The sequence below is a fragment of the Hylobates moloch genome, unplaced genomic scaffold, assembly GCF_009828535.3.
Source record: "Hylobates moloch isolate HMO894 unplaced genomic scaffold, HMol_V3 SCAFFOLD_19, whole genome shotgun sequence".
NCBI lineage: Eukaryota > Metazoa > Chordata > Mammalia > Primates > Hylobatidae > Hylobates > Hylobates moloch.
The window spans coordinates 2,114,422-2,142,047 of NW_026652294.1; the positions used below are offsets into that span (position 1 = coordinate 2,114,422).

General features: G+C 47.5%; 1 protein-coding gene across 3 annotated transcripts; it reads right to left on the reverse strand.

The window, feature by feature from the left end:
• On the reverse strand, positions 1–27,595 carry UFD1 (ubiquitin recognition factor in ER associated degradation 1). Of its 3 annotated transcripts, none has more exons than XM_032139697.2 (12): positions 27,405–27,595; positions 25,284–25,390; positions 24,856–24,888; positions 21,458–21,579; positions 17,625–17,755; positions 14,967–15,039; positions 7,839–7,907; positions 6,615–6,680; positions 6,349–6,396; positions 5,442–5,530; positions 4,508–4,589; positions 1–124 (listed from the first exon to the last, which is right to left on the reverse strand). In XM_032139697.2, the coding sequence occupies exons 2-12, from the start codon at positions 25,288–25,290 to the stop codon at positions 50–52; spliced, it is 795 nt and encodes a 264-aa protein (XP_031995588.1). In that variant the 5' UTR covers positions 25,291–25,390; positions 27,405–27,595; the 3' UTR covers positions 1–49. The 3 variants fall into 3 exon arrangements, with proteins under 3 accessions (XP_031995588.1, XP_031995587.1, XP_058287313.1); XM_032139696.2 differs by having other exon boundaries at positions 25,258–25,390; positions 27,405–27,594; XM_058431330.1 differs by lacking the exon at positions 27,405–27,595 and adding an exon at positions 27,151–27,296 and having other exon boundaries at positions 25,258–25,390.
• Between the last annotated feature and the right edge of the window lie 31 nt (positions 27,596–27,626).

Sequence of the window (27,626 nt, forward strand, 5' to 3'; positions counted from 1 at the left end):
TGTTGCAAATGATTCTTTTATTATTTTCCAATCAGCCAACAGTCCTCACTTAGGGCTTTCTTCCCTTTTTACGCAACGACTGTCCTTCTCCAGAGAAAGCGACGAATCTGCCTCCAGCTTCATCCTAGGTGTGAAGAGAAGATACTATTTTCAGAAACTCCCTGGAGGTTTACAATAAATGCCTTACTCTATGGACTCACGTACCATCCACATTACTCATAAGAAATATCTCAGGCTGGACATGGTAGCTGACACCTGTAATCCCAGCACTTTGGGAGGCCAAGGTGGGAGGATCGCTTGAGCCCAGGAGTTCAAGACCAGCCTGGGCAACATAGTGAGATCCCATTTCTACCAAAAATAGCTCCGTGTGGTATGTGCCTATGGTCCCAGCTACTTGGGAGGCTGAGATGGGAGGATGGTTTGAGCCAGGGCCATAGTGAGCTATGATTGTGCCACTGTACTCCAGCCTGGATGGCAGAGCAACAGAGCAAGACCCTGCCTCAAAAACAAACAAACAAACAAACAAAAATCTGTAAGTTCATCACCCAAAAACATTTCAGGTCACTTTTCTGTACATGCTTAAAGAATTGTTTTCCCACTTAATTCTGAAGTCTCATGCCAATAAACTTCCTGTCTAGTATACTCCCAAGGCTACAGAAATGAATTCTGTAAAAAAAAATTCCAACACATAGGAGGGCCAGTTTTCTACCAGTGGACATTGCTGTGGTAAGCAGCTTAATGTATTTGCACACAGCTCTGATTTTTTTTAGACCTCAAATTCCTGGGTCAAAGTGTGTACACACTTTTAATGCTTTTAACATATAGAGACCAACCAGCCCTCAGAAACATTCCACTAAGCTATCCTTCCATCAGCAGAAAGAGGGATTGTTTTTTCCCAAGCCTTTGAAAACTGCACATATTTTTTTTCACATGCTTTTATTGCTAGTCAGTCTGAGGCATTATCTCAACTTTTCCCTAGGAAGAAGAGGATTCTGGAATGTTCAACACACATCCCTGCACCTGGCTTCCCACTAACTGTAGCATGTTGTTTTTTTTTTTTTTTTTTTTTGAGACAGAGTCTCGCTCTGTCACCCAGGCTGGAGTGCAGTGGCGCAATCTCGGCTCACTGCAAGCTCCGCCTCCCGGGTTCATGCCATTCTCCTGCCTCAGCTAGTAGCTGGGACTACAGGCGCCCGCCACGACGCCCGGCTAATTTTTTTTTTTTGTATGTTTAGTAGAGACGGGGTTTCACTGTGGTCTCGATCTCCTGACCTCGTGATCCGCCCGCCTCGGCCTCCCAAAGTGCTGGGATTACAAGCGTGAGCCACCGCGCCCGGCCAACTGTAGCATGTTATACCTGCAATAGAGCACCGTTTAGCATTTATGTGGTAACATTCATGTAAATTTGAGTCACAGCTGCATTTAGTCTTCCTTTGCCACACAGCCTTCCATTTATCCTGGTGTCAATAGCTGTGTTTGGCTTCTTTATATATTCAATCACAGCCTGCATTGCATGGAGTTCATCTGTTTTGACAAACCTGTGTCTCCTGGGCCTTCGCCCTGCCGCACCTGGACTGGCCTTTCTCTAGGTGCCGTACATGTTAGTGGGGGCTCCTTATTTCCTGGATTCTATGACTTTCTTATTTCTACCTTATTCCTTCATTTTAGTGAGGGACACCTTCTAGGAGCTTCCTGAGAAAAGATGCATGAGGATTATCTTCTTGTGAGTTCCTTTTTTCTAGTCTCATATTTCATTGATAGGCTGGTTGGTATGTTAGTCTGCTAGGGCTGCCATGTAAAATGCCAAAGATAGGGTGGCTCAAACAACAGAAATTTATTCTTCATAGTTTTGGAGGCTAGAAGTGCAGGATCAAGGTGTCAGCAGGTTTGGTTTCCTCTGACGCCCTTTTCCTTGGCTTGCAGATGGCTGCCTTCTTGCTGTGTCCTCACATGGCCCTTCCTATGTCCAAATTTCCTCTTCTTAAAAGGACACCAGATTGAATTAGGGCCAACTCTAATGGTCTTATTTTAACTTAATTGCTTCTTTAAATGGCGCTATCTGAGTTACTGGGGGTTAGGGCTTCAACACATAAACACTGGAGGGACACAATCCAGGGCTTCAACACAGAAACACTGGAGGGACACAATCCAGGGCTTCAACACAGAAACACTGGAGGGACACAATCCAGCTCCTAAGAGTTGGTACAGAATTTTAGGTTGGAAAAAATTTCCCCTCAGAATTTTGAGTATATTGCTCCACTATCTTCTAGTTTCCTGTGTGTCCTGCTAAGATGATGTCCCTCTTTTTGGGAGATAGGGTCTTACTGTTAACCAGGCTGGAGTGCGGTGGTGTGATCTCAGCTCATAGCAGCCTCCACTTCCCAGGCTCAAGTGATGCTCCCAACTCAGCATCAAAGTAGCTGGGACTACAGGTGTGTGCTACCATGCTTGGCTAATTTTTAAATTTTTCTGTAGAGACAGAGTCTCCCTATATTGCCCAGGCTGGTCTCAAACTCCTGGGCTCAAATGATCTTCCCACATCAGCCTCCCCAAGTGTTGGGATTACAGGTGTGAACCATGGCGCTTGGCTGATGAGGTCCTTGATCCATGGTGATACCTCTGTTCTCTCTCCAGAAGCTTTAGGATCTTTCTTTGCCTCAAAGTGGGGCTATTTTCATTCATTTTGCTGGAACTCAGTGGGCCCTTCAAATCTGTAAACTTGTGCCCATCTTTGGGGAAACTATTTCCCTGATGATTTCTGCTCCTTTGGTTTCTGTGGCTGTTCTTCCCACAAATCCTCTATTATTTAGGTGTTGGAATGGGAAGCTTTCTGACTGTGGCCTTCACTTCAGAAGTAGTAGTCTAGAGACCTACTGGAGTCAAGCCTCCAGCCTTCAGGGGTGGGGGAGGGAGGGTAATGCAGCTCTAACTGCTTAGTAACAGAATTCTGTCTTTAGTCCCTCATTTCTAGAGGTGCCTTTTGAGAATTCTACAATCTACACAGAACTACTTCTAGGCTTTCTATGGTCTACTAAGGTACCTGGGGCTTCCGAAGCTTTGTAGTTGCCTCCTCTTCCAGTGTCTTTCTTACCTCATGACCTTTAGCCACAGCCTTAGTGGGGTTGCAGGATGGAGTAGAGCTAAATATGTCTTCAATCCCATCTTTAAACATATACTTCTTAAATACATATTTATGTCAAACAGGCCTGCTGTGCCCACTGGCCTCCCCCGCCTTCTGTAAATTTGCAACAATCAGGTCACAGTCAGCCTGGGGGACGTCCCATGCTGAGGTCTTAGGTCTGAGTCAGGCACTGGCTTTTAGTGAGAAAGGCAGCCTGTAGCTGGTGAAGCCTGGATGGTGCCTGAAGGAGGAGCTGGAGGGTGAGGTCTGACTGGCCACTATATTTGCTCCTCTGAGCCTGAAAGGTCCCAATGCCCAATGCTGTTTCAACTTGAACATTGAGCCCAGAAGTGGTTGTGAGTAGGACCAGGTGTGCAGACTTCACAGTGGTCTCTGTCCCCAACCACCCCAAGTGCTAGAGAGGAGTTCAGTAATCGGGATGGGTCCCATGTAGCAGCTGGTCCTGAATGGGTGGCTCAGTACATCTGCCCTCTGCCCTACTCCTGGATCCTCAAGGGTCCAATCCTTTGAGAAAAGGAACCAGGAGAGCCATGGGTCTGAAGCACTGGTGTTGTAGAAATCCTTATCACACAGAGGTGACTGCATTCCAGTTGCTGCCAGGCCTGGCCACACTCCCACAAAGTGCCCATGTCTACAGGATGCTCAGCCCTTGCCTTCCTCTGTCCCACCACCACCCTGCTCCACTAGAAGGTGCTGCCTATATTTGAAGTTCAAGGTCTCTGTTGGAAGAGGAAGCCCATCCAGGGCACACAGTTCTGTGATAACAGAGCCTGGAGTCAGCTCTAGAGCAAGACAGAGCTCCTGACCCCCATGCTGCAAGTCTTCTGTTTCACACATCCCACACCAGCTCTACATAAAAAAACAGGACACCAGGGAGCAGAGGGACCCTAGGAAAGGGAAAACATGACACCCTGATGTGGTTTGGCTGCGTCCCCACCCAAATCTCATCTTGAATTCCGTGTTGTGGGAGGGACCAGGTGGGAGGTAACTGAGTCGGTGGGAGGTAACTGAGTCATGAGGGCAGGTCTTTTCCGTGCTGTTATCGTGATAGTGAATAAGTCTCATGAGATCTGATGGTTTTATAAGGAGGTGTTTCCCTGCACCAGCTTTTTCTCTGCCTGCTACCATCCATGTAAGATGTGACTTGCTCCTCCTTGCCTTCTGCCATGATTGTGAGGCCTCCCCAGCCATGTGAACTGTAAGTCCATTAAACCTCTTTCTTTTGTAAATTGCCCAGTCTCGGGTATGTCTTTACCAGCAGCTTGGAAACAGACCATTACGCACCCCTACTCGGAATGCCAAGAACTTCAGTCATCACTAGCAAATAAATCTACCAACCAAGGAAATACAAGGAAATACACTCACCTCTTCAACCTTTTTGACAAGGGGACGTGAATTTCTGATGAAAGTTATCTTACCAAGTTTAAATTCATAATTGGGAATTCCTCTGTAAGAAGAGACAGAGAGACACAGAAATGTTATTTCCAGGAAAAAAGGACTAAAAATCATTTTTGACAGTCAAGAGGAATGCAGAAAAGATGCTGCTGCACCCCACCTGGGCCCTTTGGTGCTTCCTGGCATCCTCCCAGGAGGGAAGCAGAAAGTAACTGACTTCTTGGTTTGGTATCAACATTGGGTATAGGGCCAGGGGCTTTAGACTCTGTACCTGTCTATGGAGAGGGGTCATCTGAAGGATTGGGAAGCCCTCACTCTCACTGTCCTGAGCTTCACAGAACCCTCTGAGGTGGCTAGACTCTCACTCCAGTATTCTGATTTCACACACACAACAGACAACTAACACACCTCAGCCCTGCCCCTGCCATGATGGCCACCAGAGGAAGGGTCTGCTGTGGGTCCCTGGACCCAGCAACAGAAGCACATCTGAGGTAGCTCCTCAGGGAACTTTCAGGGGGAACTGAGATAATGTGACCTGATTAATAACTCAAAGTCACAAAACAGGAAAATAGGCAGATCACCAAATAGGGACCAGAAAGGTTTTGAGTAAGAGACAGATCTGATCAGACGCGCATCTTAGGAAAGCCAGTGGGGGCAAGAAGAGGCTGAATTGGAGGTATGGCGAGGTATGGAGAGAGGCTGGACCACAGTGGTACTGGGGGTGGCACTGTGGAAGGAGGGACATGTTGTGCTCCACCCCACCAAGGAGAGCAGCTAAGGGTTTTCGTCCCTTGGGAGACTACTGACCCAGGCTTTGTCTCCAGAACTGGGGTGAGGCTGCCCGACCCCAGGGGGCTGGCACAGATCCTCCTCCTGTCCTGGAGGAGAGCCAGGACAGACATACCTTTTAATATCTCCAGGCTTGATTGGGGAGGGGCTGGGCTCTACCCCTTTCTTCTTTCCATCCAGTCTATTGCCAGATCCAGAGAAAGCCTAGACAGGAAGTAGGTGAGTCATATAATGAGCCCAAGTGTGAGGACGGTATGTCCTTTGCTTAGAGATCACTGCAGCGATGTGAGCTGGGGGTGCTGTGCAGACCCCTTCAGGACTGAAGCCCTGACTCCTCAACTGCTGGGGTGCTGACAGCTAAGAACTCTGCCCTGTTCCTCAGGGGGTGGCCATGAGCTGAAGAGAGCCACTTGGCCAAGGGTAGCCAGCAGTCAGTGTTGGGTTAAAATGCCTGATCCCGGCCTCTGCAGGGCCACCCAGTCCAAGCTCTATGGGTGGGCTAAGGCTACTGTTGTGACTGCCCCATAGCTCAGCTTCCCATCATTCTGCCCTCTTTGCTGCTTCCTGGCACCTCCTGCTACCTCAGTGCCCACACATGAGCCACCTCCACCTGTTTCCCATGGAGCCTTGCCAGTGGTTATGCTAAGGGTCATGTTTGCAACCTACATGGTACAGGCAAAGAAAAAAGGAAACATGATTTACAAGAGAGAGAAAGCAAATGTGGTAACTTTTGGTGAACCTAAGGGAAGAGTATATGTGTACTGTACTATTTAAACTCTTCGGTAGGTTAGAAATTCTTAAAAATCTGGGCTGCCTTATGGGGCTGTTGGGAAGATTCCAGGAGAGAGTGGATACAAAAGGGTTTGGTAACTCAGCAAGCAGCAGATTTGCATGTGCACAGGTACCCAGAGGCCTAGCCCCTGCTGATGTCCATCGAGCATCATGGAGAACACCTTGAGTGAGTGCTCTAATTTCAAGAAGCAGAGGGCACAGCAATGTAAGTCAAGTGGTCTGGTACTCACGCGGAAGCCCAGCTCTCCAGCATAGCCACTGTGGTCGGCTTCACCTTCCTGACAATGAAAAAGAAAAACAGGTAAGATCCTCAGCGGGGACACTCAGCTTCCCTCTCACCCCCACCCCCGGCTAGGATGTCCCCCGGAAGCATGGCTGGAAGGGATGCAGAGGATATGACTACACCAACACCAGCAGAGGCCACCCACGAGCCACTGCCAGGAACTCAAAAGCAGCATGCAGCAGGACAGCAGAGGACACTGGGGATAACACTTACTGTCGACTCTTCATGCTGGACTTGTCTTTCGGGTTCTTTGTAGCCCAGGGGAGCATCAAAGTCCACCTGTGTTTCCAGGATTTTAAAAGTAAAATATTGAGACATGGTCACCCTTGGCTTCCTTATCTTTTTTGTTTTTAATTGAGACAACTGTAGATTCACATGCAGTTTTAAGAAATAATACGAAGATGCCTTGTACACTTGCCCAGTTTTCCCGATGGTAGCATCTTACAAAATTACAGTAAAGTATTGCTGCCAGGATATCAACACTGGCACAACCCACTGCTGTTATTCAGATTTCCCCAGTTTTACGTTTTTGTTCATGCGTATCTTTAGTTCCACACAATGTAATCACTGTGTAGGGCATGTATCCACCACAGTTGAGATGTAGAACAGTTTCACCACCACTAGGATTGCCCGTGTTGTCTTTTTATAACCATACCCAGCTGTCTCCCAGCCCCCTCCACCAGTCCTAAGCCCTGGCAACTACTAGTCTATCTTCCATTTCTAAAGTTGTCACTTTGAGGATGTTATATAATGAAGTAACTTTTTGGGATTGGCCTTTTTTGCTTAGCAGTATTCCCTAGTAATACAACCAGGATGCTGTGTGCATCAGCATTTCATTCCTACTCAGAAGGTTCAGTACACTTCCTTACCTCTTAAGCATATTCACTCCTCGGCCAGGCGCAGTGGCCCACGCCTGTAATCTCAGCACTTTGGGAGGCCAAGGCGGGTGGATTACCTGAGGTCAGGAGTTTGAGACCAGCTTGGCCAACATGGTAAAACCCCATCTCTACTAAAATAAAAAACTAGCCGGGCATGGTGGCACATGCCTGTGATCCCAGCTACTCGGGAGGCTGAGGCAGGAGAATCGCTTGAACCTGGGAGGTGGAGGTTGTAGTGAGCCAAGATCGCACCACTGCACTCCAGCCTGGGCAACAGGAGTGAAACTCCGTCTCAAAAAAAAAATAAAAAAGAATATTCACTCCTCAGCGGGTCAGAGCTAACCATGGCAGCACTGGCAGCAAACTCTGTTGCCCCAACTGGCCCTGAGATAGATCACAAGGTCACAGTCTCCTCATGATGTTCTGACAGCATCTTCTTTCTCTTTACCCAGAGTCCCAGGGGCTGTTTGATGCCCTCCTGACACCCTGGGCTGCAGTGGTCACCAACTGCCCATCCTCCCAGGGCCCAGGCTCACTGTAACTGGACAGAGCCACTCACGTTCATGTCACACTCAATGATGGACACTGCCTTGTCGGGTTTGGTCTCCATCACACGCAGTTCGTAGATCTGTGGGGCAAACACAGAAATCAGTTGGATGGTTTCCTGGCAGCACTGGAGCTGTCGCTGTCCATGTTACTGTGGCTCTACTGGCTCCTGCGAATGACACAGCATTCATGCCCATGACACAACCTACAGCTGCACTTCTTGCTGTGACAACCCTGCCATAAGGGACAGGCTGCCCTGTGCCCATCGCTGAAGAGATGCTGTTCCCCAGATGTGGTTCAAGTTAGACAAGGTAGTTATACAGCTAACTGCAAAAGACACTAACAACCTTTAACCCAGAAAGTTCACTTCTGGAACTTTAATATTTATTTTATTTATTTATTTTTGGACAGAATCTCGCTCTGTCGCCCAGGCTGGAGTGCAGTGGTGCAATCTCGGCTCACTGCAACCTCTGCCTCCAGGATTCAAGCACTTCTCCTGCCTCAGCCTCCCTAGTAGCTGGGACTATAGGCATGCGCCACCACACCTGGCTAATTTTTGTATTGTTGTAGAGATGGGGTTTCACCATGTTGGCCAGGCTGGTCTCGAACTCCTGACCTCAGGTGATCCACCCACCTCGGCCATACAAAGAACTGGGATTACAGACGTAAGCCACCGCACTCGGCCTTCGAAATTTATTCTAAGTAAATAACTAGCTATACCCAATGAGAAAATCCTAAGAATGCTCATACCAATGTCACTAATACCACTGTACAGATGCTCCTTGACTTAACGATGGAACCAAGTCCCATAAACTTATCATAAGTTAAAAATGTATTAATATTCCTAACCTACCAAACATCATAGTGCAGCCTGCCTTAACCATTCTCAGAACACATACATTAGCCTACAGTTGGGCAAAATCATCTACTGTAAAGCTTATTTTATAATAAAATGTTGAATAACTCATGTAATTTATTGAATACTGTACTGAAAATCAAAAGCAGAATGGTTGTATAGGTATTCAAAGTATGGTTTTTACTGAATGTGTATCATGTTTGCATCATAATAAAGTTGAAAAATTCTAGGTAGAACCATAGTCAGGGACTGTCTGTATCCTCAAGATGCAGCTGAATTATATTTCTTCATATATAAATTTATAGTTATACAATGGTATGCTACGCAGCCAACAGGAAAATAATTTTAAAACCAGTCATGTTGCCTGTGTCTAAGATGACCTCACATATGTAAAAAATGCACATAAAAAATGTCCAGAAGCAGGGACTTGCGTGGTGGCTCACGCCTGTAATCCCAGCATTTTGGGAGGCCGAGGAGGGCAGATCACGAGGTCAGGCGAACAAGACCATCCTGGCTAACATGGTGAAACCCCGTCTCTACTAAAAAATACAAAAAATTAGCTGGGAGTGGTGGCAGGTGCCTGTAGTCCTAGCTATTCAGGAGGCTGAGGCAGGAGAATGGTGTAAACCCAGGAGGTGGAGCTTGCAGTAAGCTGAGATCGTGCCACTGTACTCCAGCCTGGGCAACAGAGTGAGACTCCATCTAACAACAAAAAAAAAAAACTACAGAAGCATAGAAATTAAAAGTGGCCCTATCTACTTTTTCCTGCATCATTTCAGGTTCTTTGCTTTTATCTAAAGTCTGTCTTGCTTTTTTGTTTTGTTTTGTTTTTTTTAAGAGATGGAGGCTCGCTCTGGCGCCCAAGCTGGAGTGCTATGGTGCAGTCTCGGCTCACTGCAACCTCCGCCTCCCGGGTTCAAGTGATTCTCTTGCCTCAGCCTCCCAAGTAACTGGGACTACAGGTGCGTGCCACCACACCCAGCTAATTTTTGTGTTTTTGGTAGAGATGGGGTTTCACTATGTTGGCCAGGCTGGCCTTGAACTCCTGACCTTGTGATCCACCCGCCTCAGCCTCCCAAAGTGCTAGGATTACAGGCGTGAGCCACCACGCCCAGCCAGTATGTCCTGCTTTTACAACCATTTTAAAAAGTCTGGATAGTACCACCACTTAAAAAAAAAACCTAAGCAGGGCCAAATCTACTTTTAAAAGTGTCATAATTATTGAATAGACAAGGAATAAAAAAAAGGATCTGTCATTGTGTGGATATACTACCACTTATCCACTGAGCATCCGGCCTGTTTCCAATCATTTTGCTATGTTAATGACACTACTATAAACATTCAAACATGTCTCCTAGGGCTTGGCTCATGCTTCTCTACCGTTTTCACGTTTTCAAATTGCAGGCCACAACCAATCAGTGGGTCATAAAACCAACAGGGCTGCAAGCAGAATTGAAAAGGAAAGAATTGGAAGATAGTACTCTAGAAGTACCAGAATGTATTGCATTTAGTAAGGATAAATATTCCTGTGACATTTCCATTTACTTTTATGTACTGGCATAATATTAAACACTTTTTTTTTTAAACCATGGGACCAATTTTCTAGGTTGGTGCTCCTCAAACTACCTGGGAAGACCTAGTTTTTAAAAACGTGCAGTCTGCTGGACTGCCATGGGGTCCTCCTGCACAGAAGCAAGACACAACACACACCAGACGCCCAGAGCTCACCAGGACAAGGACTGGTTCTGTGGCCATGTGTGTGGAGGTTATGACAATGCCAAATTACCATACATTTCTAAACATTCACTTTTGATTCTGCTTCCTCGAGGCCCTGGCAACCACCATTCTTTCTTTTTTTTTTTTTCCTTGAGGCAGGGTCTTGCTCTGTCCCCCAGGCTGGAGTGCAGTGCCATGACCCTGGCTCACTGCAGACTTAACTGATCTTCCCGCCTCAGCCTCCTGAATAGCTGTAACTAGGCACATGCCACCACGCCCAGCTAATTTTAAAATTTTTGCATTAATTTTTTGTAGTGACAGGATCACACTATGTTACCCAGGCTACTCTCAAACTCCCGGGCTCAAACAATCCTCCAACCTTCGCCTCCCAAAGTGCTGGGATGCCAGGTGTGAGCCATGGTGTCCAGGTGATTCTACTTTCTGTCTCCCATGAATTTGACTACTCTAAGTACTCATGTAAGCGGAATGCAGTATTTGTCTGTCTGCATCTGGTTTATTTCACTGAGCACAATGTTCATCCATGTGGTAGCATGTGTCAGAATTCCCTTCCTTTTTAATGTTGAATAATATTACATTGTATGTGTATACCACATATTATTTACCCATTCATCTGCAATTTATTTTTGACTATGGTGTGAGTTAGGAACTCAATTTGTTTTTTCATCTTAGGAATAGTCAATATCCCAGATTCCCCAACCCCAGTTATCTCCTTTGCCTGGTGACATCAATGCTGCCTCAGTGGTGGACCAAGATTCTTTGTATATAAAGCTTTGTTCCACTGGCCTACTTGTCTATTCCAGAACCAATGCCATATGGCATCTTAACTACTGGAGCTTTATTACACTCAGCTGCCATATAGAATCTTCCTTATATATATGACCAGATTCTTTTGTCAATATTTTATCTACAGTCTATGTATCTGTATCAAGTGACAATGATCTGTAGTTTACCTTTCTCCTATCCTTGTGTGGTTTTGGTGATCAAGGCTATACTGACCTCAGAGAATGAGTTGGGGAATATTTTCTTTCTCTATTTTTAGAATATCCAAGAGCAATTTATTTCTTGCGTGTGAGGAAGAATTTGCATATATAACCATCTGGGCCTGGGTTTCCTGGATTAAGATTTTTCTGATTGAATTACTTGACTGGCTATACAATTATTTAGGCTGTTTTTTTTTTCTTTAGTCAAACTTCAATTACACTTTTCTCTAAGAAATAATTTATCAGTGTCAAATAAGTTGGCTCATTTCTTAGTATAAAAGTTTTCACAGTTTTATCTTTCAAGATATTTGCTTTATCTATTTATGTTTTTAAACATTCAATATGTATGTAGACTTTTCAGGGTTTGCTTTTTTTTTGTTTGAGGCAAGGTCTCGCTTTATCACCTAGGCTGGAGTGCAGTGGCACGGTCACTGTTCACTTGTAACTTCTGCCTCCCAGACTCAAGTGATCCTCCCACTTCAGCCTCCCGAGTAGCTGGGACTACAGGTGCATGCCACCATGCCCAGCTAATTTTTGTATTTTTTGTCGAGATGGGGTTTTGCCATGTTGCCCAGTCTGGTCTCAAACTCCTGGACTTAAGTGATCCGCCCACCTCAGCCTCCCAAATTGCTGGAATTACAGGTGTGAGCTACCACACCCAGCTTCAGCTATCTTTTTTATTAACTTTATTGAACTGTAAACAGAGAACACTTTAATTCTAAACAACTCTCTCAAGAGAGTAAGTCTAGGCCGAGCGCGGTGGCTCACATCTATAATCCCAGCACTTTGGGAGGCTGAGGCTGATGGATCACCTGAGGTCAGGAGTTCGAGACCAGCCTGGCCAATATGGTGAAACCTCGTCTCTACTAAAAATACAAAATTAGCCGTATGTGGTAGCACATGCCTGTAGTCCCAGCTACTCAGGTGGCTGAGATGAGACAGGAGAATCACTCGAACCCAGGAGGTGGTAGCTGCAGTGAACCAAGATTGCGCCACTGCACTCCAGCCAGGGTGAGACAAAGAGAGACTCTCTCAAAAAAAAAAAAAAAGAGAGTAAGTCTAAAGACTTACTCTTTTCCAACATTTTAGATGTCATTTTTTAAGCTTCACACATTAAACATTATTACTGCTTTATATGGCAACATTTACCCTGGATTCATATTTGCCAGTTTATTTATTCCCTACTCCTTCTTGCTTTCCTTCTAGGATAATGCTTATTCCTAAAGTACATGCTTTTAAAATTCCATTGGTAAATAACCTCTCTCAGATTTGGTTCATCTGAAAATATTTTTACTTTGCCCTTATTCTTTAAGGAAGATTTTGATGATAGTTACTTGATACTGGCTGTAACTGTTGCTATTCAAACACCTGCTACTTGCTGTTCTTCTGAAGGTACTGTGTTTTCTCCCTGCTTACCTCTCTGTATTTGGTATTTTCTACCTGTAGCTTATTCTGTTTGTTATACATTATAAATTTCCTGTAGTGATGGGCAGACCACCAATTCTAAATCAATTTCAGTTACCATCTCTTCAGATTATTGCAATTCCTCCATTCTTTCCTACTGGGATTGCAATGAGCATGTTTGACTTTCTCAGTGTCTTCAACATCTCAAGCTCTCGTATGTTCCATCCCCTTGCTCCTCTGTGTGAAATTCTGTTATTTCTTCAGATTCATCTTCCATTAACTCTTTTATAGCTGTTGTTTAACGTTTTGTTTTTCAAATCTTTCTGGTTATTTTTGATAGCCTTTTGTTGCTCGCTATTATAATTCCATTTTTAAAAATATCTTTGAACATTTTATATCTAATTATTTTACATTTGTATCTAGAAATTCTAATGCCGATTTCCTTAGGGATCTAATTTTTACTGTCTCTGCTTTGGTGTGGTTTAATTATGCGTTCTTTGCTTGTTCAATTGACAGCAATCCCAAAGACTTAACTAAACTGGAGTGCTTTTTCCAGAGAGGATCTGTGTTTATTTCTCCTGAGACAATGACAACACCCACCTCTGTGTCTATTTTACTGCTTTTAAGGGTTCCAGTTCAATCCTGATCTCTGATTCAGATCTCCCACTAGAGCACTGATATGGCCATCTGCCCTCAGGGCAACCCAGCTTAGAGTCTTTAAAATTCTCTATAAGCACAACAGTACATTAATCAGAAGGGCCCATTAGAGTATCTACTTCTAAAAGTGGAAGTTCAAACCTGTGTTTCAATTTTACATATACTCTATATAATGTACCCTCCCTTACAGTGCAAAGTATCAGTACTATCCTTTATCATCAGTTTAGGAGTTACATTTAGTATTACTACCTTAACATTAAAAACAATAACATTAAACTGCCTGTAATTAATTATAAAAGCTTAGAGTATTCAGTTAAGGTAAACGATACCTAAAATGTTCTCTACAAAGCTAAAGGGAACAAGATTATTTCTCAGTTTATTAAAAGGAAAAAAGAAAGTGTGATTCGAAACCCACAAAACTGAAAAATAAGGTCAGATGCCTCAAATACGAAGAAACTGCCAGAGAATAAGCTGGATCCCTGCACTGACACCAAGGGAGTAACTGGCTAAACCACAGGCAGCTGTGACACAGCTGTGAAGGCCCAGTCCCTGAAGGGACCAGAGAGTGCTGTGAAGGAGCTAAGTGCTAGCTTCAGGGAAAGCCCAGCCAAGCCAGGCTGTGGTCACTCCTGAACACTAAGGCTAGCTCTGGCAACAGCTCTGTGGGAGGGTCAATTGTCAACAGTCACAGTGAACAGGGGCACCTATATTACTGTGCTCCATGCCTGTGGTGGGACAGCCTGATGGCAGGATTGCCAACTATTACATCCTCCTGCAGGCATGTTCCCATAGGTAATAGGAAAGTGAATGCTTTCTTGAATTTTGGAGTAAGTCCTGTCATTTCACTTTACAGTTAAATTGTCTAGATCCAGACACCTAAACAGCATAAAATCAGGGATGAAAACAGAGGCATTCAGACCTGAGAGACTTGTGTCAGAAAGGTCAAGCCTAGAGAAGCTGCTAAGTGAAAACGGAAGCTGAAGAAAACAGGAGGAGGTGGAGGAGGATGTGTGCTCCCAGGAGGAGAGGTGAGCCTAGGAGGTGTTGCCCTAAGGCAGAGCCAGGCTCTGCTTCTCAGATGCCACACAGCACTTGGCCCCACTGAAGGGCCTGTCAGCTTCTGTGGTGCAGGGATCCCAAGGACAAGGACCCAGCAGGGTTGTTATTGTGTCTCCACAGCCCCGCAAAGGGTTTAGCTCAGATTAGAGGTGCAGTGGGGACCTTTCAAACCAAGACAGAACCAGCAGCCTTGCCACCAAGGTACACAGAGGTATGACTAATAAGTCTATCAATGTTCCCCTGTAAATGCAATCTATCCTCAAAACAGAGTTACCAAATGAATTAGGGCTCTAAATATGAACCCGGGAAAACTTAATAACCAAACAGTAGGCAGTAATTAGGTGATAAGATCCAAGCATACGCTGCTTAAAAAGAAGCCCCATTCAAACATTAGAATGGACACTGCAGGTGGCTCTTGTCAGGCATGACCTGCATGAACTGGGCTCACCTTTTCATTATAGTTGATGGCAATCACATCCCCGGTGGTCAGACAGGCAAAGTTCCTAAGTGCGTTTTCTAATCTGCAGACACACTGTCAAGGCAACATGGCAAGATGGATACCTTAATCTGAAACAAGTTTCCATGAGGGGTTAGATGATTACTGGTAGGCAGAGACTATATCATGATGGTACTTCAAACACGAAGCTTTAATACAATGAAGTACTACTTGGCAATAAAGAAGGATGGAACTCCTAATATGCAATAATATGGATGAATCTCACAAATGCCAAGCTGGGGGAAGGGGAAATAACCAACCACAAAAAGGCAGTGAGATTCCATCCACATAGAACCCTGAGAAAGACAGATCTATGAGGATGGGAGGTAGCTGAGAGGTTTCCAGGCCAGGGGATCAGGTGGGTACTGGCAGAAAAGGACCTTTTGGGAACATGGAAATGTTCTGGTTACATGGGTGTATACATTTTCAAACTGGCTGAACTGTGTGCATTTTATTGTATACAAATTATACCATGGGATTTAAAAAAATCCTATGGGAGTACAAAAGAACAAAAAAGATTTAATGAGTCAGATAGGTCCTCTCAAAAGTTCCTCAAAATCAAAGATGCTTTCATTTATACTTTTGTTGTTTCTATCTTTTGAGCTGATAACTTTAGTTAATAAAAATTTAAATAAACCAGAAAATACTTTTTATAACAGTAAAACTGTAGAATCCAAATGCCCACACAAGGAAATGTCTATTCAGGTGGCATATTTTAACCATGTCTTCCTCATCAATTTGCTGAATTACTTTACATAAAAAAGTCACATGAAACGTGGCTCCAGAGCCTGCCACTGTGAGAGTCTAACTTGAGGATGAAAGGGTGAGGCTATCTAGGTTCACCTCACTTGGTCAAACAGCTTTCCAGAACCAGAGCAACTTTGTGAAAAGTGCCTTATGTGGTGGATGCTTTCTTTGCTCCCACACATGAAGTGCCACGGTACAGAGTGCCCTTCCCTCCACTCCTCTAGTGACCCTGCCAGGGAATCTTCTCTGACTTCCACTGCAGCAGCTGGAGGAGCAGAGCCAGAGCCCTCAGGCTGAGAACACGAGGCCTCTGCGGGCAGGGCTGGCTCCCCATATGGCCTCTGCGTACTCTGGCACCTGCTGCAACACCAGCTTCCCACTTTCTCTGCTCAGCGCCAAGACTGCTTTCATCCAGACCTCAGCCGGACCAGAAAACACCAGGCTCTCAACTGATGGAAGTGACGCCCTTTCTCCACACACTAACAAGTTAATCGTGCTGACAAAAACAGCATCTGAGATCAACCTGGTAAGTCTGCATTGGGGCAGGGCGCAGTGGCTCATGCACGTCATCCCAGCACTTTGGGAGGCTGAGGCAGGTGGAGCACCTGAGGTCAGGAGTTTGAGACCAGCTTAGGCAACATGGTGAAACTCCATCTCTACTAAAAATACAAAAATTAGCCGGGCGTGGTGGTGCACACCTGTAATCCCAGCTACTCAGGAGGCTGAGGCAGGAGAATCACTTGAATCTGGGAGGCAGAGTTTGCAGTGAGCTGAGACTGTGCCACTGCACTCCAACCTGAGCAACAGAGTGAGACTCCGTCTCAAAAAAAAAGTGTGCATTGCAACACATGTAAAAACCCTGAGAAAATGGGCATGGCCCATTCCTGGTCACTGACAGCCAAACAAGCATGTCTAGGTTAGAGCTCTGATGGACAAGTTAACTAGCTCTTCCCATAGGACATCCCTCTGCCTGTGGGACAGGAGGCTCAACAAGGCCATCGTGTCCAGAACATGGGCAGCAAAGAATATACACGGCCCATATGCATCCAGAACACAACCAGCAGCGCCTTGCTCCTAAGAAAACATCTGGAGAGAGGGCTACTGGGAAGGGAGGCAGCTTTTCTTAACTTTCTGTCTGTGTTGTTCAACTGTTTGTTTTTTCAAGTATGCATTAAAAAAAAATTTAAAAAAAAAAAGAAGTAGAATGGAGTGGCCACTCTTATGCCATGATCTTAACAGGAGAAATCAGGGCCATGGAGCTAGAGATCTTGATTGGTGCACACAGCACCGTCCCGTACCTGCACTGCCTACTTCCTGATTCTGTCAACACATACACCTGGCTTAAGTTCAGAGGTGAACATAAAGAATCCACGAAAACCTGATACCTTTGCTTTCTGCTTGGTGACATAGAAACTGCAGTCATTGCTACCTATTGGCCTGGAGTGAATCAGCTCTCAGGCTGGCATGCAGTGAGGTTGACAGGCCAGTGCACCGCTGGGCGGAGGTACTAGGGAGCCACAGAAGGGGCTGGAGCTGAAGGCAGATGAGCTGCTCCCTCCTTCCACTGGACATACTGTGCATCCTGGCTTTGTGCCAGGTAACACAGACCAATTGAAAGAAGGGCTTCATTGTGGTCTCCAGGAAATGTCTGGAAAGTGACAGAGGTGGCCCAGACAGCACCCAGTGCACTTGGCCAGGGCCACGCAGATGTGCTAGCTGAACCCCATTATTCTCAAATCACAACTTGAATCACAAATGTGTTATCCCCAAAGCAGACACAGATTCAGTACAGTACATGATGTTTAACAACCACCAGCACACTCTCCTTTGTCTAAAAGAACTCTGCTTATTTGAAAAAGATACACGGCTTTGGGGTTGGTGATGTCCAAGAAGTCAGGGCTCTGAGGTTGGAATTTGGAGTAGGTGGCCACTTGAAGGTTGACGCTCTCCACCTGGACCAGGCCGCCTTCTTCCAAGAGTAAGTTCTGCATCATCTGAAAGGAAGAAGAGGTTACATGAGACTCCTAGAGATGAAGTAGCCTCCACAACCACTGCTCCCTATACACTGGGCAGGCCTGTCTTACTTGGGTCCTTGGAAGAGGAACCTGAGGCAAGATAAGTAATTCGTGATACTATGTCAGGAAGGAGGGAAAATTCAAGTGATGTGGAAGGAAGAAGGCCAATAAAGGGGTGCTACTGAAGCTGTAAAGCTCACAGTGTGAACGCATCTCTGCAGGGCCGCCCAGATTACTCACTAGCTCCAGGCTTCCCAGGGGCAGAGCATTTTCCTGGAACAGTCACTCACCGTACTTCCAAGCTGTCCCACAAGCAACTTATAAGGCCCTGCAGCAAGTAGGGCTGCACCTGAGGTAGGACAAAAGCAGCACAAGGCAAGGCTGACCTGGCAATGGAATGGCCCACCACAGCTAGGGCTGCAAGATGGTGACAAGACCCCAGAGGTCTCTGCCATGGAGGTTATAAAAATCTGACAAAGCCTCCACATGTCTCTATTAAATAACCCAGCCAGGTAGACGACGGCTGAGAAGTGAGATGGAAAGAGATAAACAATGCCCGTGAGTACTGGGTGTGCAGGGAGTCCAGACTCAGGTCAGAGGCTCTATGTCTCTTGCAATGAAATTTTGCTTGTCTTACTTGGAACCGTCTTAAAAGGAGTGTCAGACATATACACGAGTAGAAAGAGCCGTAGAGGAGAGCTCCCACGCACCCAGCCCTGACAGTTCGACAGTGCTCACATCGTGGCTCAGTCCATCGATCAGCACTACCTCACACCCAGTCCCAAGCCACACTAGATGCCCTGAAGCAAATCCCAGGTATCACATCCCTTCAAGAATGTTTCATCGGGAGTGGCAGTGAGAAGGTGACTTTAACAGCCAAGGGAAAAGGGGGCTGAGGGCTGTGTCACAAATGAGAGGGAGCTCATGAGGAGGGAGAGGCATGCTGAGGCCAAGGCTGTGCCTGGGAGGCTGTGCCTAGGCCATGAGTGAAGCCTGAGTGGTGGGCCCTGCGGACAGGCTTGCAGAGGACCCCATGCACTCACGCTGACAGCTGCTTGTCAGGCTAGTAAGGGCAGAAATAGAGGGTGGTCACTCTACCAGATGCCACAGGCAGGCACAGAAGGATGCAGAGGTGACTGGCCTTGGTAACTGGGGTCTGGCATCCCCAGGAGTGATGTTCTAACAGGAAGTATTCTAAGGCTCAGTTAGCCAGCCGCAGGCCAGGCGCACTGTCCCTGGGTAGATTTTTGTGGGAAATCTGTCAGCGAGGGGAAGGATACTGGGCTGCAATCGCAAGCCTGAGGGATGTCTGGCCAGGGATCGGGGGTGGCTTCCTCAGCCAGAGGCAGGACACTGCCATAGGTGATGTGAGGAGGAGAGGCAGAGAGGTCAGACTAGGGCTTGAGGTGAGAAATGGGCTGCTGGAAGAGGCCTGAGAGCACTAAGCAGGCAGGAGGAGCTGAAGCCTGGCCCTCCCCATGCAGCATTTTAGAGCATACAGCACAACGGGCAGCCGAGTACCCACATGTCACAAGCAGCTAGTCCAGGGCTCGGATCTAGGGCAGCAGACAAAGCCTTGGCTACAAGGAAAAAGGCCAGTACCTATTCCAGGCTGGCTTGTCCTGAAGAAGCTTCGGAGCATGGGTGGGATGGAGTCCACCAGCCAGCCCAGAAAAAGCACTGGCTCACACGCCCTCCAAGACAGCAGATGGGGGATACCTGTCACCCGTCTGCCCATGCCAGGAGCTGGAAGGCTAGCTCAGGGGAAGAGGTGGCCTGATGGCTTCACACCCCAAACCAGCTCCAGGCTACCTAAAGAGGCTTTCCAGGGGAGAAAGGGATTCAATTAGTTTCCTGGTCTAAAGCAGTCCAACAGTTTGGACAAGAGGCTACCCAAACTTCAAGTCTATGGGTTAAAGGAGAACCTTCGAGGTACAGTGTATCCCCAGCATCACCACCTCCTCTTATAGGTGAGCCACAGAAGGGACTGGGGAAGTAGTTACTGCCTGACACTTCAGCTACCTAGAGTGGCTTCAGTGACCAGGTGTTCTACCGGATGAGCAGAACACAGCCTCAGGCCCTTGGGGGCACCTGCAGACAAACACAAGAATAGCAAGGGGCTGAGCAGCAAATACTGGGGAGGGCAGGTGAGCCAATCTGGGCTTTGAGGCATAGAAGCCCCCCACAGGCCAGGGTGGGCAGGGCTGGTCAGCTGAGGTGAGGAGGCAGCATGGGAAGGCCAGGCACTAGGAGGTGCAATGGGAGTGCAGGGCTCTTGTCGGGGAGACACTGGCCAGGCCAACACCTTGGGAAGGACCCTGGGACCCAGGCTGAAGAGGACGCCACTACCATGGCAGCATGGGCAAGGTCACCAGCTACAGGAGGAAAGGGACCTTCAGAATTTTGATTCATATTCTTTTTTTTTTTTTTTTTTTTTTGAGATGGAGTCTCGCTGTGTCGCCCAGGCTGGAGTGCAATGGTGTGATCTCGGCTCACTGCAACCTAAGCCTCCTGGGTTTAAGCCATTCTCTTGCCTCAGTCTCCCAAGTAGCTAGGACTACAGGCATGTGCCACCATGCCCGGCTAGTCTTTGTATTTTTAGTAAAGACGGGGTTTCACCATGTTGGCCAGGCTAGTCTCGAACTCCTGACCTCAAGTGATCTGCCTACTTCGGCCTTCCGAAGGGCTGGGATTACAGCGTGAGCCACCGAACCTGGCCAGAATTTCAATTCATATTTAATCTCAGAAAATATTAGTTAAGGCCATCCCTTCTGAATGTCTGGCGGCCACCATGATAGGGCATCAGTAGGAGAGGTGGGCTGTGCTTCAGACCACCTCCCTGGTGTCAGCCAAGCAAGCACTCCTGAGAGTTCCCAGCCCACAGCTCACTGCAGGGTCACTCAATAAGCCTGATGTAATCCAAGCACAAATAGAAGGACAAGCAGGTCCCTTTGTTAACTTCCCTAATGTGCCAGAGCTGGGGAGAGTGAGGAGAAGAAGGAGCCAAGTGGACCACAGCTACCTGTGTGGAACTCTCACTGCTGCAGACTCCTCCCTACAGCACTGGCACAGTTCTGCTCACTTCTCTGAGGGGTACAGCCTTGAGGGCAGGCTCTGGTGGCTCACATGCCCTGGATATCCCAGCTCAGATCTGCAATGACATCCTTCAAGTCAACTTTCCAAAGAGAGCCTGCTTGTAAGGAGAAAGACGTCACTCCTATGGCAGCTCAGTTGAGAGATTTGGGAGACTAAGTCAGAGGTAACTGAAAACATGTATGCTGTGACAGACTACTAAAAGTAGGGGAAAAGCATAAAAACCTCAAACACCCTACTTACTAGACCACCTAAAAAATACTGTTGCTCCATTATTTTTTAAAAGCCTCACCCAGCAAATCACAGATGAACAGTTCAGCTGTGGTTTCTGGACAACCAGCTGCGCAACTATCAAAGAAAAGGCCGCTCCCACAGCACAGTGGCCCACAGGTGCGTCCAGAGCCCACCAGCCCGCATAAGGCACAGTGCACTGCTCTGGATCCCTTCTCTCTCGCTGGGTCAGGTCAGGCTAAGACACTGAGCAGGAGGAGTAGGCTGGGCCACCTGCTCTAGGGCCAGGACTCTCGAGTGCAGGGGATGTCTCTGCCTAAGTGGCTGCTCTCTAGAGACCCTGGCAGCCCCACTCACCCAGTGTGGGAGGTAGCAGATGCCCTCATCAGCCACAAACTCCAGCACGCCACAATGCGTCATGCGGTCCGAATTCTTATTGGTCAGTTTGAACAGCATGGGATAGGTAATGTTAAGTCGGCCTGAAAATAAGAGAGAGACTATGAGGCACAACTTCTATGAAGGGACACCTGTTCGGCCCATGCCTTCCCATAGAAGGAGCCTCCCCACAACCCTGCCCGCAACCCCACACTCCTCTGGCAGATGAATCCCCCTCTGTGAGAGCACAGTGCATGGCTCAAGGAGGAACCTGGCAACTTGGTAACACAGCACTGGCATAGACTTATGATTTTCTGAAGTCGACATTTTAAAAAGTGATGTGTTCATTCATTTATTCATAAATAATTTCAGTGCCCACCATGCCCTGGACAAAATCCCGACCTTCAAAGGTTTCTAGTTTGAAGGTAGAAACCTTCCAACAAAGAAAACAACCACAACCAGATGCTGCAGGTGCTGTGGGAAGAGCTGGCAGGAGGGGGCAGAGCTACTGGGCTAGGCTCCTGGGGCCGAGTTATTTCGGCTGGGCACTGGGCGGGCAGACCTGGGAGGAAATCCAGGCAGAGGTGGCAGCCTGAGCAAAGGCATAGAAGGGAAGAGGAGCCCAGGCAGTTCAGAAATGGTGGACAATTAGGCAAGACAGGCCGGGGACAGGTGTGGGAGTGGTTGGGAAGGGGAGGGGCAACACACGGGGTAGAACCTAGGGCCTGGGCCCAGCGGGCAGTGTGGGTTCTCAGCAGGGTCATGACATAGGACGCCCCCTCTCTTTGGTGGACCTTGAGGTGTGGGCTGAAAGCAGGGCCAGAGGCAAGTAAGCTGGACTGGTGACATGCTGACCCAAGAGGTGCACAGGCACATAAAGGAGGGGCTGGCAAAAAGAGGCAGGAAAACCCAGGAGACACAGGGCCCCAGGGGAGAGGACCGAAAAGGAACTGATGGTAGTGATGGTGTCTGCCATGTGTAAGGCCCTTGTCCAGTCTTCCCAGAACAGTCAGGTAGGTACTATCATTATCCCCTTCTATCTATGGGGAAACTAAGGCCCACAGGTTAAGTAACACACCCAAGACCTCACAGCACACAAGTGGTGATGCTAGGATTCAAACCAAGGCTGCTGGCTTAAGTCCAGGGATTCAACCATCAAAGCAGAATTTAGCTTGTTAGTTTAGGCAAATATTCCAACAAAAATCACACTTAGTGTTAGGAAGTAACGCAGATTCCATTTGAGATCTCCCTAAAAATTCTAATAAAGCAAATCAAGTTAAAAGCTTGGGCAGGAAGCTACAGAGAACCTCTGGGAGTAGCATGGAGGTACAGTAGGGGTGGGCACTCCCTCCTATCACCAAGGGTGACTCTCACACTGGCAGTAAAGGGGCCAGGACTTCTGTCCCGGTCCACCTCTCAGCTGCAGAGCCATGGAGCTGACCTACAGCTGGTCCACAGTAAACTGGACTGGGCCCAGCCAAGGGTCTGAGATTGTTGCAAGTGAAAGAGACTCCAATGTCCCTCAGTCCACTGACTCGCAAACTGCATTTTGTGACTTAAAGGCTCCCAGTGCCCTGGGGCTCCCAGTCCCTCTGTACTCCCTCACTTCCTCCAAAAAGAGCAGAGAACCTCATTTTATGAATTAGAGGACTTCCTGTAAGATTTAGACAGAAAGAGTTTCTCCCATCACTTAAAAGATTTGAACAACACTGATCTGAGCTACACCTCAATGACCCAGCCCCTGAGTCTCTTCTGGACACCTGTGCCAAGGGTCACAGCTGGTGTCTGGCTCCTGGGTCAGCATAACTTGAAAGAAAGACCTTTTTAGGGAGCCTGTTCTCTCCTCTGTAATGACAGGGTCTTCGTGATAACTGTGAACTCCATAGATCTGTTGACCTACTGGTTGAGCTGAGGCCTCCACTGGGTATAGCCGCAGCTGGTGCTGGCTCAGGGGCTACCTCCACCTTGTAGTTGGAATCGGATAGCTTAGGTTGTCGCAGACAACCTACTTCTGATGCACAGACACTGTAGATATCCCCAGTCAAAGAAGAGGACATTGAGGTTCAGAGAGGTCAAGTTGCTACTGTGGAGTCAGGCTGGGCAAAGAGCCTGAGGTGAGTCACACCACAGCCAGCATCTGTTCTCTGCTTGCTGCCACCAGAGGCCCCCAACACCAAGCATGAACCTGTCCTCCTGGCCAGCCCCAGTCTCCTGGCTCACACAGGAAGAATACACACCAGAAACACTCTTAAGTCTGGAAGGCAATGACTGCATCCTTGATTGGGTTGTCCATGATTGGGATTTTCTGTGCCTGTGTAGTATGGGGCTAGGGCATGGGTTTCCAGGTTGCTCTCGTGGGATAAGGGGTCAGAGAAAAGGGAGGAAGAATGTGGCCACTCTTACCACCCCTGTGGGCCTATCTCACTCCTGCTAAGAGGCAGGAGCCCAGCAAGAGGAGTGGCTTCTGGATGGAAGACAATAGCTCAGTTTTTGACACGCTGAGGATGCATTGGTGCACTGGAGATTAGAAATGGGGGTCTGGGCAGGGCATGGTGGTTCACGCTTATAATCCCGGCACTTTGGGAGGCCGAGGAAGGCGGATCACCTGAGGTCAGGAGTTCAAGACCAGCCTGCCCAACATGGTGAAACCCCGTCTCTACTAAAAATACAAAAAATTAGCCTGGCGTGGTGGTGGGTGCCTGTAATCCCAGCTACTTGGGAGGCTGAGGCAGGAGGATCACTTGAACCTGGGAGGCAGAGGTTGCAGTGAGCCCAGATTGTGCCACTGCACTCCAGCCTGGGCGCTAAGAGCAAAACTCTGTCTCAAAATAAATAAATAAATAAATAAATAAATAAATAAATAAATAAATAAATAAATAAATAAATGAAAAGAAATGGGGGTCTGTAGCTCAGTAAAGATGTTTGGTGAGGGGATAAGGAACCTGCTTCACAGCGCCCTCTTGTGAGCTGACCAATTCTTCCTTTAGGAAAAAAATCTAGTGAGCCCAGCCAATGGCATCAGCTGCCCTGACACTGTGCAAAGCACTTGATACTTGTACCTTCATTTAATCCTGACAGAATACTGAGAAAAGTTGGGGAGTGGGTGGAGGTGGTGATCAGGAAGGCGAAGGGAACCCCCTTCACAGAGGAGGAACCTGAAGCACCCAGGGCAGTGATGAAGCTGAGGTTCAGGGGCCCTGGCCTCGTCCTAGGTACCTGTGACCCAGGTTCTCCCAGCCCAGCGCATGCCCTCCAGGGACAATTCACAACCAGATGTTGACAAAGAGCACTGATGTCTGGATGTACTGAGGAGCCCATGCTGACTCTTGGTGTCCATATTTACATTATCTAAGTTCTTAAGTCACTCAGAAGATACTTACTGAGTTGGTCCAGGGCTGAGGGCGGCATAATTACTGTGGAAAGAACATTTAAGAAATATTAAAAAATAAAAATAAAAAGGACAGACCAAAGGCAAGATGCAGTTTCTTTATATCTAACAAAAAGCCTTAAACTGTTTTTAGGGTAGCCAGAATGTCCCAGTGATCTTTCATAAAGAATCTTACTTGATGTAATTTATTTTGGGAACTGAATGGTTATCAGCCATAAACCTAACCATAATTAGCACCCCACCCCAACAGAGCAATTCTGGGATAAATCCCAGCACCATTTTCACAGTAACACTAGCTTCTGACTCCCACATGCAAAGTAAGTACTGTTGAAGGCTACAGCATTGCAGACTTAGGGCAGGAAAAGTTACTATTCAAATAAAAACAAGCACATACTCTTCCCTCCTTTCTCCACATCTGACCTGTCATTAGGCCCTGCTAGCATGGACACAGAGAAGCAGCGGTACTGTGTGGAGAAGCGGTTTTGGAAGACCCTGGGAATCGGGTGGTCGAACATGTTGAAAGAGAACTGGAAGGAGGAAAGAGAAACAAGTATTAAAACAAAGGTACATTTCTTCATGTCAAAAGCCAAAACATGTCAGAGTAATTAATGCTACTAAACATTGTCAGAGAACACAATGTACTGAAATCTTCAATGTAATCTTACTAAACACAAAACAGGCCATGCCAAGCCCGTCCTGAACCTTTTTCAGGGCTGTGCTCCCATCTTCATCCTCAGGATCAAGGCCCAACCTCTTGCATACCTCAGAGACTTGTATTGACAGCCCCACAGACTCTTGCCTGGGCTAGTTCCTCTGCCTTGAACATTTTTCCTATTATCATTAATCTAAACAATATTTGTTAATTGAAACATCTCTTTATTGAGTGCCTACTGTCTCCCAAGCTCTGACATGAGCACAAGGGAAGCACCACTCTAGTGATGTCTGTCCACTAACAAAATAGATACGACTCTGTGGTGAAATAGATACCACCCTGTCCTGGTGAAAATGACACTCAAAGCAAGAGAGATATACACTCGAAGCAAGGGACACACACACATGTGTGTCTGGCAGTTCTGAAGACAAGCAGCAAGGTAAGTAGACACAGGGCTCCTGGGAATGCTATTTTAAATAGGTGGTTGGGAAGGGACTCTGCACAAAGACCTGAATGCTATGAGAGGGAGCCAGGCAAAAAATAGGGAAAGACATTCCAGGCAGCAGGAAGAACAGGTACCCAGTGGTTGCACCCCTTCCCCTGGGTTCCAATTACCATCCTTTCTTTCCCCAGGAAGCCTCTCTTGCTCTGCTGAGGGTGAGGTCTAGTGCCCCTCCAGTGTGCTCTCACAGCACAAAGTAGGTACATGTCACACTATGTTGTGATGCTTTCTTACAGCAACAAGCAAAGCTAAAACATGATGCCATTAAAAAGATCCTAGATCTTAAACTGTAGACTAAGATGAGGCTTAGCAAACATGTATCAATTTGAAGGTTTTCTCAAAGTACAGTATTCCTCCCACCACCCCCCCATATCCACAGGGGTATGTATACATTCCAACATCCCCAGTGGACGCCTGAAACCACAGATAATACCAAAACCTATATATACTATGTTTTTTTCTTATAGATATCTACAATAAAGTTTAATTTATAGGCTGGGTGTGGTGGCTCACGCCTATAATCCCAGCACTTTGGGAGGCAGAGGCAGGTGGATTACCTGAGGTCAGGAGTTTGAGACCAGCCTGGCCAACATAGTGAAACCCCCTCTCTACTAAAAATACAAAAATTAGCCGGGCGTGGTGGTACACGCCTGTAATCCCAGCTACTCAGGAGGCTGAGGCAGAAGAATCGCTTGAACCCAGGAGGCGGAGGTTGTAGCGAGCCGAGATCGTGCGACTGCACTCCAGCCTGGGCAACAGAGCAAGACTCTGTCTCAAAAAAAAATTTTTTTTAATTTATAAATTAGGCACAGTAAAAGAAATAAGGCGTGATGAGGGAGTACAGGTGTTAAAAGCTGTGTAACAGGAAATGTACCAGCAGGTATTAGCTTCCATCGTTATCATTACCGAACACAACACCGCTGTACAGATCCGAAGGCACGAACCTGTAGGCACGGAGCTCACGGAACTGGGGCAAGAGCTGGGTGTCCCCCAACAGTGGGAATGCCCGCTACGGATTCTCCCCGGGGAGCGCCTGATTCTGTTCCCATCCCCAGCAACCTTGCAACTAACTTTGGGTTTCTGGAAACCTGTTGCGCGTCCAGCACTTGGTAAACCCGTGAATGAACACAAACCTCCCTTTCTTTCGTGAAGGAGGGCAAGTCCGGCTGAGACGGAATGCGAGCCACGTTCAGGACCGGCGGACGCGACCACAGGCGGTTAGTGGTCAAGGGTCCTGCTTGTGCCCGGTGCGGCCCATGAGCCGGCAGGCCGGACTCGGGCCCGGGTGACTCGGCACCTCCGCCGCCGCCCCGCCCCGCCCCGCCGGGCCCTACCTCAAGCCCCGGGCCAAGGCCCCAGCCCCCGCCCGCTGCCCGTCAGCGCTTACCATGATGGACACCACCTCGCAGACTCCGCTTCTCTCGGGCAATGCAACGAAGGAACCCCACCGACCGCTCTCCTAGCCGCCGCCGCCGCTGCGCCAAGCCGGTACGCCCCAGAGGCTCACCGGAAGTGCCGGACCCGAGACCCGGAGGGGGGTGCCCGGGACAAAGCGTCGGCTGCAAAAGAGAAAAGGCCAGGCGAAGACGCTAGGCTCTAAAACATCCTC